At 47.1% G+C, this 16,288-nt stretch overlaps 1 protein-coding gene across 1 annotated transcript; it reads right to left on the bottom strand.

The window, feature by feature from the left end:
- Positions 1 to 2,068: 2,068 nt before the first annotated feature.
- LOC144149443 (uncharacterized) lies at positions 2,069 to 15,106 on the bottom strand. The gene is made up of 5 exons (XM_077681004.1): positions 14,957 to 15,106; positions 12,099 to 12,250; positions 10,702 to 10,769; positions 9,511 to 9,597; positions 2,069 to 2,310 (listed from the first exon to the last, which is right to left on the bottom strand). The coding sequence occupies exons 1-5, from the start codon at positions 15,056 to 15,058 to the stop codon at positions 2,183 to 2,185; spliced, it is 537 nt and encodes a 178-aa protein (XP_077537130.1). The 5' UTR covers positions 15,059 to 15,106; the 3' UTR covers positions 2,069 to 2,182.
- Between the last annotated feature and the right edge of the window lie 1,182 nt (positions 15,107 to 16,288).

Below are 16,288 nucleotides of genomic sequence, written 5' to 3' on the forward strand. Positions count from 1 at the left end.
CAAAAGACGAAGACAGAGAAGGGAAAACATCGTGTTTGTGTTTTCCTTTCTCTGTCTTCGTCTTTTATGAGCTGCTTTCCCCGTGAAAATCCTGTAGCTTGTGACTTTGATCTGCGCCGCTTTAAATCCCCTGATTACTCCAGTCATAGCTGTAAATAAGAAAAGGAAGTAGCGGCACTCAATGGGAACCTAATAGGAATAGAAATGGAAGCAAGAACTGAATACAATACACCATTAGAGTTGAGCCCAAATAGCCTATGTCGTTTACCTTCAGAGGACATTATTCTTTCATTTTGGAAGTTTATGTGTACCTATTTTCATATGTATACTGAAGTCTGCCGTTTAAACTAACAGATATTGCCGAAATGAACATCAAGCTACCGAATATTGGTAACGTACACTTCAGTACCAGTAGTTAAACTGCTTAGACGGAGCGTTGTGATGGACCTAGCACCTGTTTTGTGTTATGTGCTGAGTGTTCGCCCAGAGAACGCTACTCATTACTGACTTTCGCTTTTACGTTAAGTTGAGCCTTTTCTTACCTTTGTCTTTCGTGTTACAGAAATGTGTTACTCATTTCGGCAATGGCCCCGGATTGACCCAAACAAGGTGTTATTACCAGAGTTGGTGATAATTGATTGAATGATTGCAGTGTTTAACGCACCGAAGCAACGCAGGCGATGAGGCGCGCTGTAGTGGTGGGCTCCGGATTAGTTTGACCGCCGGGGGATCTTTAAATTGCGTGGAAATCTGGTACAAACGGGTTTTTTTACTTTTCGCTCCACCAGAAAAGCGTCCGCCGCCACCAGGAACCAAACCCGCGTCCTCGTAGCAGCACAACGTGTTAGACACTAAGCCATCCCGGTGGGTCAGAGTTGCTGAGAAGTTCGAAAATTATATGTATATTCCTAAACTGTACAAGGCACACTTTCATCCAACGACGAATTTGGCCACGCCTACCGTCTATTCGCGCTTTGTTGTTTAGGCGTATTTCTCGCGGGTTTAATTGAACGGAAAAGAGGTTCTGTAGATGTCGATAAAAGTGACTTGTTGCGCCATGCACACTTTTCCTTCTAAACATGAGTGTTTTATGCCTGGGTCCACAAAAATCTGCCTGACGTTATATTCGTCACGGAAATGACCTCGCCACACAAACTTCGTTTGACGCGGCTGCACCGGGCTTTGAACCACGGACTGTTTCGCCACAACGCGAGGTACGAAACGCGCTCCCGACTGTGCTATGAAAAGACGCGTAAACACGACGACAAACGCTTCTCATATCCTTCCCTTCAGATGGTGCGAACGTCTAGGAGAGGCGAAACGAAGTAGTGAATCATGACGATAATAAACGCCGGCTGTTGGCGCCTCGCTGCCAGCGCCTACGTGTACGGGGGACGCGCAGCGTAACCTGCGGAGAAGCCTGTACGGGAACGACCAAGGAGTAAGATCGCGCCGACTTGCGAATGTCGTGCTCGTGGCACGGTCCACTGCTCCTTTCATTGCAGCGGACCGTGTGTTCACCTAACGATTCGCTGTCAACCCATTTGTTTTCATTCGCAGGGACGGTTTGCGAACGCCCGCGGTTTCAGTCGGATTTACGCTATGTTCTGGCGCGTAGAATCGAGGGTCTAACGCTGATGCGTATAACAATGCCCTACTGACGAAATATAAATAGCGATGTGCAAGTTCATACTGATGCACACTAAACATTCAACTGCTCCTGTGAAGGCCCATTTTACTTTCGTGTTTTACCGGTTCCTATGAAAGAGGGATAAACCACATTTTTTTCCATTGAGCTGTGAATGCAGGCAATGAAATCAGCATAAAACATGGCTTTCCTCTTACCTTTTGCTTCCATATCAGCCATTTTGGCGCATTAATTAGGAGACGAGGTCCGTAATGGGAAGTTATCTTCGCAGGTGTACTGGCATGATCCTGGCCGATCACAGAGACAGTTGCCGCTCCCTCACTTAATCTAGCAATTTACTCACCTATTCACGCACTCATGGTAACAGTTATGATACCGGTAACACCTACCTGCATTACTACACCATCAGGGCAAAATATATCGACTTGGAGATTATTTACTACGACCACCACAATTCCATGCCCGAGTAGCGTCTCACTCGGATGTTTCTTGTCAAATCGTTGCTGGTTATATCTTGCGGTTATAAATCAGGATTTATTCATCATCCTTGCAAAGATCGTTGTCAAACTGAGGAACTCGGACGTCGCATGTTTCCTCGTAGTGGTCTAGGCAGTTTTGTGGTATGGCATGGGCTACAGATCGCTTCACCCACAGTATGCAATCTGAAAGAGAACAAACTATTAGCGGTGCCAGGTATGTTCCCACTTACTCAAAAAGAAATACAATACATATTTCTTCCTTTGTGGCGCGTTTTTGATACTCATATTATAGTTCCTTTTGAACTTCCGCACCTACAAAAACTCAAACCATAGACACGCACGAGCACGTGTCGTTTATTCTTCGGAGATTGTGCATCTTCATACCTCCAGTCTAAATATACGCCACCCACGAAAATGCCTAATCTGGAGTAAAACACATACCTTCTTATAACAGATGGAAAATAGAATCTCAAGGTTTTAGCACATGTCATTGGTAGGTACGAATTGTGTGCAAACCAGTTCTTTCTCACCGTCTCCATTTTGGAACAATTGAAGTCTGCCGAACACTTCAGGATTTCTTTCCTCCCAGAATCCCTATAATGTTGCACTTATCTGCGCGTTTAATAAACTCAATATCACTTCAAAATATTCACATTGTTCTTGCGGCAGGCAGGTGCTTATCTTGATTTGGCGGACAAGAGGGTTGGTTACAGAAATGCCAAATAAAAGTTTCAGGAGGAACTTGATGTCTTATGATCTTCTATATCCTTGCTATTCTGATTAATTTATTATTTTTTAAGTGCTCTGTAGTGCCATTCCTAACTTTACACTCTTACAAATGATGTTACTATAATTTGGTCTCCACTGTTACCTTTGAAGTCACTGTGTTTTACATTGTTCGTCATTGGTCTTCGACATCCTGTGGAGACCTGGCACCACATTCGTCAATAATATTTTTTTTTCTTTTATTGTGACTTTAACTTCGTTTCTAACAGCGGAGCTGCTTAGGCTGAGCAATGTCCGTCCGCCGCACGAAAAATATCGAAGTCTGAGCGAAAGAGGCGTTGCCGTGAGGACCCCACGAGCAGGAGTTGCGATTGCTCAAGAAAAAGTTGGTATGCGTGTTGCACATGCACCAATTGCAATTCTCTTCTTTGTGACTCACTTGCACACGTACAGCGCGGACGCGAAGAAACATCCCCCTCGCGAGCGGCACGATCAAATGCAGAGCATTTCCGGGGGCGCACGACGTTAAGTAGTTTGCGTTACGTTAATGTTGTTGCACTTGTGGCAACTGCTGACGAGAGAGCGCGGCGATGAGTGCGTTCCAGCCTCGCCGACACCCGCCTTTATCAAGCCACGATCGCGCCGAGAGGGCGCACCTGCGAGCGATGCGGACTACTACGGATGCCAAGAACGGGTGACATCGTGAGTTAAAGAAATGCTCTGCATTTAAAAAATGGGGTTACGTAGGTCCCCGAGATTCATCTCGGGAGATTGACCTGGTGAACCTGACACCCGAAGCACTGGGCCATCCCAGAGTTCCGAGGGTTATCGGGGTTAGCAGCGGGGGAGAACAATACCATATGGAGTCAATTTGAAAGAAAAAAAACGCTTGCAGTGATCGAAATCTAACCTAGGAAGTCCACGTTATGGCACCGCGTCTATCCAGTTAAACTATCATCTCATTCCGGGATCACAGCATTCCTTGTGGGATTGAAGGGCGGGCGTTGGCTTTGGACTTGGCTGCGGGTTCTAGAGCGCGCGAACTCGGTCCACTCTGGGAGGACGCGAAACCTCCCCATCGAACGATCCGGCTTACCAGTCATGAAGAACTTCGCGCGGCAAGTTCTGAAATGAATGCGAGGTGCAACAGCTGGGGCTCGGACGATGAAAGAAGGGACGCCAGCTCTGGTGTTTCACCAGCCTTGCACAACTAGTGCAACCTGCGCCAAATATTTTACATATTCTAACGCTGCCGAATTGATTGAATGTTGTGCTCAGGAGATGGCTTTGACTATTTAATAGGGAAATCCCGCCGGCGGGAACACCAGGGCGAGGAGGAAAAGAACGAGGTGGTCTGGGCAGATTCGGGGTTCGGACACCACGCTCATCTACGCTACGTGTGTTGTAGTCCGTGTGAATAAACCCTCACATCGCAGTACAGACGTCTGAACGTCAACGTAACGGCTTTCGTTGAAAGTGCGGCGTACGGAGTCCCTTGATCTTCTAAGCCGTCACCTTTCTGGTCTCTCGCTCGCCCGAGAAACGAGGGCTACGACTAAAGGCAGTTCCCCGACACCACTGTCGGGCAGCTGGGAGCCCCATCGGGAACAATGGACATTTTAGGGAAGGCCGGAGAAGACGTTGAAGAATCGCTCACTCATTACGACAGAGTGAGTAAAGATAACTTGTGGGACGCTGTGGCCCGAATTACGAACATAGATTTCCACTTGATCGAGACAGCATTGACCTGCTTCTAATACCACGAGTAAGCGCTGGCCACATGGAATCAGTTTGTTGATGAAATACGCAAGTGCTTTCTTTACTCTGTAACGGAGAAGAGAGACGAGCCGATGCTTCTCTCCTGCCCTCTCTGTTACGCAAAAATGTTCCTTTTCACTGGACACCTGAGTGCGAAATGTCCTTTTCACAACTGAAATTTTTCTTACGTAAGGGCCAATATTTCGCCATTTCGACCCGGATGCTTCGACGGAAGTGCACGAGGATGCTAGCGGCATGCGAATTGGAGCAGTGCTTGTACGGCGACATCATGGGATCGAGCCCGTAATAGCCTTTGCCTCGGCACGCTCAGCAAACCTGAGAGAAATTCTGTGTGTGTGCGTGTGTTTGTGGCATGTGTGTGTTATTGTGCGCTCGCGTGTGTGCGTGTGTGGGTGTGTGGGTGGGTGTGCACGCCCGCGTGTGTGCGTGTGTGCTGGTGCATGCGTCTATGTGCGTGTGCGTGCGATTATTCAGACTTCTCAATAAGGAGCTCGGTGAATGATACTGCGGCACAGCTGCGTCGTATATGCGTATGTCAGCTGATAAACAACGACCATCTTGGGCTAGCATAAACTTTTTGGGCGTTTGGCTCTTCTCCCTGCATTGTAGACCTTCAGCATTTTTGCAGTGCTTGCTGTGTGGACCGTGTTTAGCCGACGCCGTAGCTGACCGAACACCCAACGTCGAAATACTCTTCACCACGAGGCACTACAAGGGTCACTCCGAGCGCTACGAAAAAACTCCCGCCACCTCTCCGAAGGGGATCGTGCGGAAATGCGAATGCATTGAGTGCACCGATGAGTGCGCTGCGGCAAGCAGTCACGGAGAGAGGCGCGCGCTCCACTGCATTTATATATTTTTTTCCGAGCGCAGCTAGCGGAGAGAGGGTACGCGGAGAGGAGAGAGAGACCCGCGCAACACGCCCGCCCCGCGCGCGAGCTCTCTCCGCCGAGCTCCGCGATGCGAGCGCCCCCACACGCCCGAGCGCGCTCCTCCTCTCCACTCACTCTCCGCTACTCCGCCCGAGCTCCGCGATGCGAGCGCCCTCACACGCCGAGCGCGCTCCTCCTCTCCCCTTGCCCTCCGCTACTCCCGTCCGAGCTACCACCTGCTCTGGTTGCTAGGCGCGCCACAGCTGTTGCTAGGCGCACGCCGGCCAACGCACGACAACCCCCGTCTAAGAAATGCATTCGCATGTAAAACACCAGGCAGACTGACTGATCCCGATCGCGCGTTATACAGCGACGAAAGGCTCGGGTTAATGGAGACGCAAAGAGCTCGCGCTCTTTGTTGTAATTTGGTTTTGTAGATAGGGTATGGTGCCTGCATATGGACACGTCCTATCCTAATGGAACGTAAGATACCATTTTTGTTTCCTGATGAAGAACACGATTTTTTCCCCTAAAGCGGTAATCGTAATATTCTAAGCGCCCCCGAATGCACCTTTTGTAGCATTTAAACGAGCGCGTGTGCCTCGCACTACAACAGACCTTTCACTTGCTTGCGCAGCCAAAATCCGAATTCTTTCGGGCCCTGACAACGCTTGTTTCTCAAATAGATTAGTTTTATTAAAACTAACACATTCCGCCCAGTGCCTGATATTCCGGCCTATTTGCCAGGCTGCTTGACCAACTTTACACGGCTTGGGTGTTCGAGAATAGAAGCACGATTGGCATGTGTCACCGTTCCGATTACGTTGACACAAAAAGTATTTAGCGGATCGATGATATTGGAGTGTTGAAAACAGCGTTAAGTGGAAGTATACGTTTGGTTCCGCCGACATCCAATGTTCTAAGCCCCCCCAAAATCAAAATATCTGCAGCTAGCAAAAGTTTACGTCGTCTCGCGCACACCGAGCAAGGTTGCAATGTGTGGTACATCAGTTTTCTCACTTTACGTTGCTTGGTGTAGCGACGTCTAGTTAGTGAGTCAGTTATATGAATAGTCAGTGTATATTAAATACGATAGTCTTTCTTTGGATATACGCATGAAACTTTTGGTCGTGCTGTCACGAAAGCACGCACAAACATTACATACGCCCATGGTCAGTAGTCGGCTACTTACGGGGTAAAGCAACTGTTTGGGGAGAGAAAGGGTGTATAAAAGGCAGGGTATTAGGGATAATGAGGTGTAAATGAGGAGTAATAGAGTAGGTGTCAATTTGGATGTTTGTAAAACGCGATACAGGACTGGTAGGCGAAGACGTCGAATGTTTTCTAGACGTATAGTAAAATAGGGAATCAGGAAGAAAAAATTGGTGTGGGCAATATAATAGACCCACGGTGTTACATTGGCGTAGGCGCCCCCGTACCGCACTTCGTCGCTCCGTCATGCAGTGGGTAGCTTGGCGGACGAGCGGCGAGAACAAGTGCTGCCTTGGTTTTGACTACAAAGTTCCAAGGGCAAACCTGATTGGTGTACTGCATACCCAGAGATTGACAGCGACGATACAAAGAATAGCATGAAGCCGGCAACAGACTGGCGCTCTTTGTTCGGCCCTGATATCGACAGACATGAACCAACAAGATGGAGGAATTTATACGCAGAAGCAGTAACCATTGCGCTTGCTTCCAGGGCTTTGCACAAAGCCTGAACAAAGTACAGACACACAAGGATGCTCTTTCCAGGTTTCGTGATAGCCGGCGCAGGTTGTCTATGAGACAGGGGAAAGAAGATCTCTACAGGCGGCGTCCACTCGCAAAATGTAAGTCTCAACATCACTTAACGCGAACCAGTTTGTTCCGGATTTTGGAACTGCCGAGGGCGTGAATCGACCCCAGAAAGACACTCCGGCGATGCGGTGAACACGCTCCTGTGTGTCGTAGCTTCATGGGGAGGACGGCTTGACCGCAGCACACAAGAACTTTCATACACAACACCACACTTGCAGCCCGCGCGCAAACTGTAGCGGCAGGCGGAACCGCGATAAGGGAAAAAGAGACTGAAGCTTGATGAGAAAGGTGGAAAGAAACAGAAAGCATTATAAAAAGAGGCACGAGAAGAGAGGAAAGAAAAGAGGGTACAAATTTTTTACCTACATAACGTAGTATTGGGCACGAGGCTGGTGACAACGAACGCGATAAGGCAAATAGGCAATTTCACTTCGCAGAATAGTGGAGAATTGAGCGGAAGAGAACAAGTTGCGGTGAATTGAATTGGACGGGAAAATGAAGATATCATTAAGAGGGAGGGGAAATTAAACCCAAGACAGGAGCTGTTGGGAATGTCTGGGAGAAAGCTTGCTTTCTCCAGTAGACGCAAATAAGCTGTAAAAACGATCATCATGATGATAGAAATATAAATGAGCAGAAGGAAGAGGAGAGAAAAAAAGAAGTTCGAAACGGTTAATGTAGGTACCAGGGCGAAACGACAGTAACTGAGAGACGGTGTGAAAGGGTAACGGATAGGAGAGGTAACGAGGCGAATGGAAGGAAAGGTGAAGGAAGGAAGGAAGGAAGGAAGGAAGGAAGGAAGGAAGGAAGGAAGGAAGGAAGGAAGGAAGGAAGGAAGGAAGGAATACATTTTTTCGTCCATCGGGATCAGGTATTGTGGGTGGAGGAGGCCCACAGGGCCGCCGCGATGGCCAGGGCCTGGGAGGTGGTCAGGACTTGGCCTGACTCCCCCGAGTTACGCAACATCTGCTCCCAGAGGTGAGGGGTGGGGGGAACGGGGGGGGTACGGGTGTGCGGGGCATTCGCAGAGGGAATGGTAGTGAGTGTCGAGTGCCCCGAAGGCTGGACAGGTAGGGTCAGTAAAGAAGTGTGGATGACTGGGTATCAATTGTCTTCTGTGTGGGAAGGTGTGTGTTGGATGCGCAGCATGTGGCCTCTCTCCAGAGAGAGGTGTGGGTGCGGAGTGGGTGTCGGAGGCGGAGAAGGCTGTAGTGCATGGCGATATCCCTGTATTGCTGGAGGGAGGTTGGGTTGCCTGCAGAGGCATCGCGTGTAGCGTTGTGAAAATGGGTACCCAGTGAATTAGTTCGCGACCACGTACGTCCACCACTTCATCAGCAATTACGCCTGTGTGGGCTGGTGTCCACAGCAGGGTCACGATGTCGGATGGAGGATTTTTGTAGAGAATTTGCAATGCCGTGGGAAATATGTTACAGCGAATAAAATTGCGGATGGCCTGCTGACAGTCAGAGAGGATGAATTCGGGGATGGGGCGCTGGGTGAGCGCGACGGCAATGGCCGCCTCCTCCACCGTGGTTGCGTTGCTGGTTAGGATGGTAGCCACCGCGACGTTTGATGATGTGTGTTGGCCAACAACAGCTACGCAGTGTGTAGGTTTGTGAGGGTGGGGTGTTCGAGGATTGGAGAGCATGAGGAGACTTAGTAAGGAAAACGTATGGCGGGTGGGTGCATGAGAGTAAGAAGAGCGGCCAGATATTATGAGAGTAGGAGTTTTGGGTGTTGTAAAACGATCGCGCGCGAGAGAAGGAAAATTCGAGTGGCAGTGGTGGAGTAGAAGAGTGTCGGAGAAGGTACACGTGAGTTAGAAGTAATTAAGCAATGTCAGTAGAGAGATGGCAAGGAAATTCGCATATCGGGGAATTAAGAGGAGGTCAAGGGTGAGCCGGAGGTATCGCTTTGCATCGTCATTTAGTTAGAAAGAAGCACTGAACTGGTAAGGTTTTGCTGACATGCAATTGGTAGTTTTTCTGCCCGCATCTTCTGAAGGCATCAATGATTGCCCAAAATATATTACAGTTTATTGCAACTGTTTAACAATATGTGAAATCCTGCAGGCGCCGTTAGGATGTCATAATCGTTCTTTAGGCGAGAGCCTTTTCATTGAAGCAAAAAATTACTATTTGGGTGCGATTATTAATGGCTGGCCGGACCTAGTGTCAATAAAACGTGGTTTCCGACAACTTACGTTCATGATCGTGGGTAGGAATGACTGCCAGAAGACAGTTCTCGTAATCGCTGTAGTTGTAGTACGCCGTGAAGGAACGGGTATAGTCTGAAATAAAGCATGATTTTGTAAGGCGAAAAAAAAGCTTACAGACAGCGAACACACTATATTAACCATCCTAGAACCTTTAATGCTCTGTAGGTCCGCTAAAAACGTTTCCTTGTTTTATTTTACCATTAGGAATGTTCTTCGCCAGGCCGTGGACATTTAGAGACGGTAGCGTTTCTTGTGCTACTGAAACGGGCAAATTTTGGCCTCCCTGCTATCTCTCGGTCCTTAGGTTTATCCGCCGGCACAAATGTTTAAATAGCGGGTATGGCTTTATTATCTAGCATTTTCTCTATATTTACCCACATTTTTCAGCAGAAAAGGTATTGAGCCTATTGGAGGAAGAACGACTGTATAAAACGGTCCTTTGGGGTATTCTTTTAACTAAAAATAGATTCGTGCTGAAAAAAAAACGTAGAAGAGCGATATTTACCCAAAAATTACCCAACTAGGATCGTGTCGCAAGCGGTAAGTGCGATCGTGGCGCGCGCGGTAAGTCCCAACAGTCCCAGTAAGTAGCGAAACAGTGGGAACGCGGTAAAATTGAGCTCCGAAAACCTCGAACTTGTGGACCGAAACAGGGAAACAGGCTGAGATGTGGAAGGATTAAAGACGAGAATCAAGTTACATGGCAGGGGTGGAAGAAGGTTCTTGTCTTCCCATGACTTTTGCAACGGCGCGAGCAGACGCGCCGGAAATTTTTTTAGAAGTCACACAATGTGTCGATACTCATCGACACCGTTTCCCAGCCCTTTCCGTCTGTTTAATACAGATCAGAAAAAAACTGCCAACTTTATTCCTCCCGCCATGGGGGCTGAGTGGCTAAAATGTTGCGCTGCTGAGCCCATTAATGCAAGTTCAAAGCCGACCGTGGCGGCAATTTTTATGGTGAGGTGTATAAAGATACTCCCTGAGTGCGGGAATTTCGCCTTTTCCGCGGGTGGTGGAAATTCATTCGGAGCCATCTAGTAGGGTGTGAACCAGTGCGCCGCCCTATCTAAGACGCGTAAATATTCAAACATGGCAGAAATGTGAAGGCAACAATATCAATGTGCGCAGCGAATATACATACTTGCGGGTATTAGGACGAAACAGTGTACTCACCCTTGTTGATGAAAAAAGTTGGCTGGTCAGACACGTTTCCAAACTTTATGTCGAAAGTGAGTTTTTTCCTGAAAAAAAAAACAGTATACCGGAAACGTACTGCAGGCTTGCCGGCACCGAATTGTGTTGATAATTCCCGTCATTTGAACTTCCTATCTGTCATTTCGTTTTTCTCACTTCGGTATTTTACTGGCCTTTGTTACTACTATGCGCCAGAGAAATTCACTAACCCTTTAACCCGGTTGCTCCAGTGCCGAAAAGAACTCATTTACCCCCAAAGTTTCCCGGTGGGGTTTTTATTTGATACCGGGAACTTCACCTTATAAGTTAGTTCCCCTTCTCTGTCATTTAGGAATATCGACGCTGCGTAACCTTGTGGGGTGGCATGAGGATGTCCGCCACATTTCCGGTTCTTACTGTTTGCCATGGATTTTGTTTGAATTTTGTCTATGTCGTGAGAAAACCTTCTTTATACATTTTTTTGGCGCGAAAGGCGGAGTTAATTCTATACGCCTAATGAATAGACAGCGCAATGCAACCAAATACAAGAACGAGGCTAAGGACAGACACAGCGCTATCTATGCCTTCGAATGAAAACTTTATATCCCCCTCAATGCACCTGTACGCTTACAAAGAAAAGCTGTACAGCTTCTTCAGAAACTTCGTACTTGAAGAAAAATTTTTCCTTCTGCCGGATATGATCTCGAACCCACCGCCTAACCGGGGCCGTGTCAGAACGTATTGATCGACAACTCTAAGTAATGGACGCTAATAGACTAGATTACGGGAAATCCCCAAGGTGGAGTAAGTTTCTGCGAAAAGAAATTTGACATCCACCCCAATGAAGCCGTACGGCTATAAAGGAAAGCTGTATAGCTTCCTCAGAAACTTCGAAGTTGAAGAAAAATTCGTCCTCGTCCAGAGTGCAACCATTCTCGTCCAGGATGGTCCATGATTCTGCGGTTCCAACCATAGCAGTATGGCTGCATTGAGGTGAATGGCAAATGTTTATTGGCAGAAACCTTCTCCTCCTTGAGGATTTCCCATAGATCTAATCGATTAAGTGCTATTCCCCGTAGCAAGCGAGGGATATATATATGCAGCGTAGCTTTTAGCGCTGTCTCTTTGTATACTCTCTTCGTTTTCTTGCATTGTTTCACGCCGTTTATTGCTATGAAAGCATACCGAATCACCCAACCTTCGTTTCTAGCAAATTGAGTTCCGAGGCGTGCTCAAAAAAGGCGTATGCAATGACATTTTAAACTTGCCAAAACTAAGCGCGGACATTTCTCGAAATATGCTTATTTTTGAGTTCCCAGGCAAACTTCTTCCTGACAGCCTTACTGTCAGATTAGAAATTTCTGCGAATTTGGAAGGGTGGTCGGGTTTCTACGTACTTTGCAGTGCCGCCGTGACCTTTAAAATTCCAGACGAACGTGGCCTCCCTCTCTTCCGGCACATAGCGAGTTCGAATGGCGCTGAGGCACTTGAAGGCCGAGTCGTTGCTGTTCGTGGAGACGGCCACGACGCGACGAAAAACTCCAATCGCCTGAAAGCAAAAGCGGAGCCCACACCGTAGGCTGAGTTGCACGCCCCTGCTCGATCAATGCCTTGCGAAAGCAGTAAATGTTCTGACAGAGCATTCTGCGGGCGCGGAAAATGGTAAATATTACATATTTTAAAACAACACGCTAACAACACGAAGACTAATGTGTGCCCAAATTACAGAGGGTAGTTCTGTTGTTGTTTTTTCTCTGCATTTACGTCTTGGTACTCTGGTTTTTCAAGTTCTCCACAACTTGCCCGGCAATACGTTCCGCAGAATTTCCGTACCTCCTCTATAGCGAACTCTATATCATGTAGTTTTAGCAAGAGCAATGACTATGTTAAGTTACTTTAGAAATGGGTTTTGCTCTCAATTACTATGGGTCTCGATTTGTGTTGTCGCTGCTTTTCAAGTGCGCCCACGTGCGGAAATTTACTTATTGCATGGCGGTTGCGAAGTCTTACAACTTTCCGCTCGCGTTCTTTGCCGTTGCAGGAAAAAAATACCAACCAAAGGCTGATCGCTCGTGAGCGCGGGCCTCGCGGTAACCACCGTGTACCCGGCTGGCGCACTGGTATTAGCACAAAGCTCCAGCGCTGTGGTAAACTGCTGCCAGACATGTAAAAAAATTCAACCGCTTATGCCAAAGAATAAAAGACCCTCTGCATGGGTGAGGTTACCGCGGTAGCAGCGTTCTCTAGAAGCCAGTATGAATAACCTAATACCAAGCTACGGGTGTGCCACTCCTTCGCGAGACGACTTGTAGATCCTGCGAACGCTACCTCGAGTCGACGACAAAGAGCTAGTGGAAGTCTTCAATGCTTCCGATTATTTTGTATCTACCACACTACGCGAAGAAGACGACTTCCTCTTCGATGCATATGACGACGATTACTAGCACTGGAACTGTGCCAATAAAAAATGATACTGAAACTTAACTATGTATGCAGTAATGCTCACCTACAACAGCTTCGCCATTCAAGTCTTGCGCGTGAGTACAAGCTTCCCTGATGTTTTTTTACGTTACGCTTGTTCAGAGGAATGACATTCCGCGAAAGGAATACACGCTAGTATAGAAAAGGGAATCTTGTCAAATGTGGGTTGTAATGCACATTAACACATTGAGGATCTTCTAGATCCAACTTACCAAAACCTTGTAGCTTAGCGCACTGAAGAAATCCAGCATGTTTTAATAAGAGTCTGAAAAGCTCTACCGTCTTGCCTAATATACAGGTAAAAACGTAGATACACTGCAACACGAAATAATTTTGTCGTAAGATATCAACATAAAAGAGAAGCTCTTCATGCACTTAATATAGCAACTACAAATTACGATTTTTATTTACAGGTACCAAGCCAAACTGCGCTGATTGATTTCAGCTTGCTAAGAAAAATGTCCTGTGAGCGCTACAGGTTTCCAGGAAAAAATACTCTTCACCAAAGAAAATCTTGCGACAAACGCCTCACATCTAAGCAGAGGGCCGACTTAGCACATACACTATGGGCATGCAAGAAGGGCGCCACCCCCACTCCCAGAATCAGTCAGGGGGAGCAATGGTACACCGTGTTGCTCAGCTCCGACCCAGCGGATCAAGTCTGGGCCATCCATCTGATGGAGGACGCTGCTAGCGTACAAGAAGTCTTAGCCGACGCCTTAAACAAGCAGCTTCTTCTCGTAATAACTTTGTTGCTCTCCCTCTGTGAATGAAGTTTTATCTTTTTCTTTCTTTCTTTCTCACGATTAAATGAGGGTACTGCAACCCCTTTGCTAAGACAGATGATTTTTTTTCGCATTTTTTTTCTTTTACGTTTTAGTAAATTAACGGGAAAAAGCTACACTTGGGTTATAAGCCACACCATAGTGGAGGGCTCCCTGGTAATTTTCACCACCTGGGGATTTTTAACTTGCCTAGAAATATCGATACACGAATGTTTTCGCTTTTCGCCTCCACAAAAAAAGCAGCCACTACGGCAAGGATCGAATGGCGCCTCTCGGTGGTTTCTCTAGCAAAAACGCGCAATTGATTGATTGATTGATTGATTGATTGATTGATTGATTGATTGATTGATTGATTGATTGATTGATTGATTGATTGATTGATTGATTGATTGATTGATTGGCGCGCCGAATCTCCTGATGGGCTATGTGGCTCATCGTAGTTGGGGCTCTGGAATAAATTTGACAACTTAGGGATACTTAACGGGACGCGTTATCTAGACACACGGGCGGTTATGCTTTTCAATTAGCAATTTGACGCATGATTGCTAACCAAGGTATTGTGAGAGCATTCCGTGCAGAGTATTTATGCCTTAGTGTTCATTGTGGGTACATTGTAGCTCAAAATATCCTTGTTTCCTCCAAGCACCTTTCGCTTGTGTTGTTGGTGTACATGACAAAATATTTTTCGAATAAACTGCCGTAGCGACAACGTTTTAACTTTCTGCAGAATCACCCAAAACATTTTTTTAAAACAGGGAAAAATGGTGTTGCGGGAATTTGGTCAAAGACACCCACAACGAGACACTAGGAAGTTTGGCATGCAATGGTAAAAATTATTCATTAGCTCTATTCGAATACGACTGCGGATAAACCAGTAGCTGCTCGAGGTCACCATTGAAACACTTTGTTGAAAGAAAAAATATATTTTGAATGCCTCATTTTTTTGTTAATGAGGACACATCTAGGTACTAGAAAAACTCAGAACTCACCCGAAGGCCATCAATGGGCTCTCTATGTGCTGGTGGGTTGGGAATAGCCATAGCCAGTACCAAGGCAAAGAGAGTGCAGACACCGAACCTGAGCCAATGCATCGTGGAGACCTACAAACCGTCAGCAGAGTACGGGGTCACGGTTAAAACAAAGCGGTAAGCGGTGGTCGGCGTCTTTTTACGGAGCTTTCCCCCTCCCGTAAAGCGGAGGAGGGAAACCTGTACCGGGACCAGAGTAGAAAACTGTATTGTTATTTTTTATTTCCTAACAAGCGTAGGAAGAAGAAGAGCGCTAGTACCCAGCTGCCCAATCGCAGTGCCGTCTAAACCATGTCCGATAAGAATTTTTCTTTTCTTTGGCTCGCACGCAGCCACATAGGCGTTTGTTGGTAACAAATACAAAACCGGTTTAAAGCGAAATTTCACATTTTCTCTGTTGAACCCATATGATATCGGTTCAAGGCGAAAGCCCAGTTCTTGAACCTAACTTCAGCAAAGAGACGAGACTTGCGCGCCATTACCATTTCAAACTAGCTTTCTTATCACTTCCCACTCAAAACGCAATGGGCCGTTTTGCTTCCTGTGTGCAGATTACGCCCAGAGTTCAGCGCTCCGTAGACAGTACGGGCCAGGCTTTTAAGACATTGTGTGTTTATTTGCTTGCTTGTTTGTTTTACTTGATGGCGGACGCATTTAACTTTTTTTCGTACATCCTGACGAATGGAGCCGGTGGCCCTATCACGCCTCCGGACTCGGCGGCTCAATGAAAGATGTGCAGTGCTTTAGGCAGCGGGGTAGGAGGACCGGTTATAGATAGCCACCGCCGCATCGTTGTCTCCCTTGGCCAAATTCACAAACGTTTCTTTTCGCTCCCCGAACACCAGAATTCCGCGTTGGGGGCACTTCATGTCTCCTGAGATTTCGTTGCGGCTGTGCCTGGGAATATTCATTACTGTTTTTTAAAGCCCTGGGCTCTTATCAAAACAGCAGAATTGGATCACTGGCTAGGTTATTTTGCCACCAAAGCAACTAAATTTGTGTATGCGGCAGACCCAGCCGTTTGAAAAAAAATCTGGTGCAGGAGAAATGAACTGGCCCTATCTAACGCATCCACTCGGGCGTGTCTCATCGGCTGGGCTTGATGTTCATGAGCTGTTACATTGAACATTTTCTGCAACATTTTAAGAGACAACTTATCCTTACGCCGGGATGTAGTGCTTTGTTGTTAACTTTGAAACATTCAGGATGTGAATTCATACTAACGTTCTTCAGGAGAACGGCTATTCGAGGCCGCGTGCCCCTTCTGCGCGAATATCCTTCACGGACAGTGCC

This window comes from Haemaphysalis longicornis, unplaced genomic scaffold (genome assembly GCF_048455015.1).
Source record: "Haemaphysalis longicornis isolate Haplotype H1 unplaced genomic scaffold, Haemaphysalis longicornis Haplotype H1 scaffold_8, whole genome shotgun sequence".
Lineage (NCBI taxonomy): Eukaryota > Metazoa > Arthropoda > Arachnida > Ixodida > Ixodidae > Haemaphysalis > Haemaphysalis longicornis.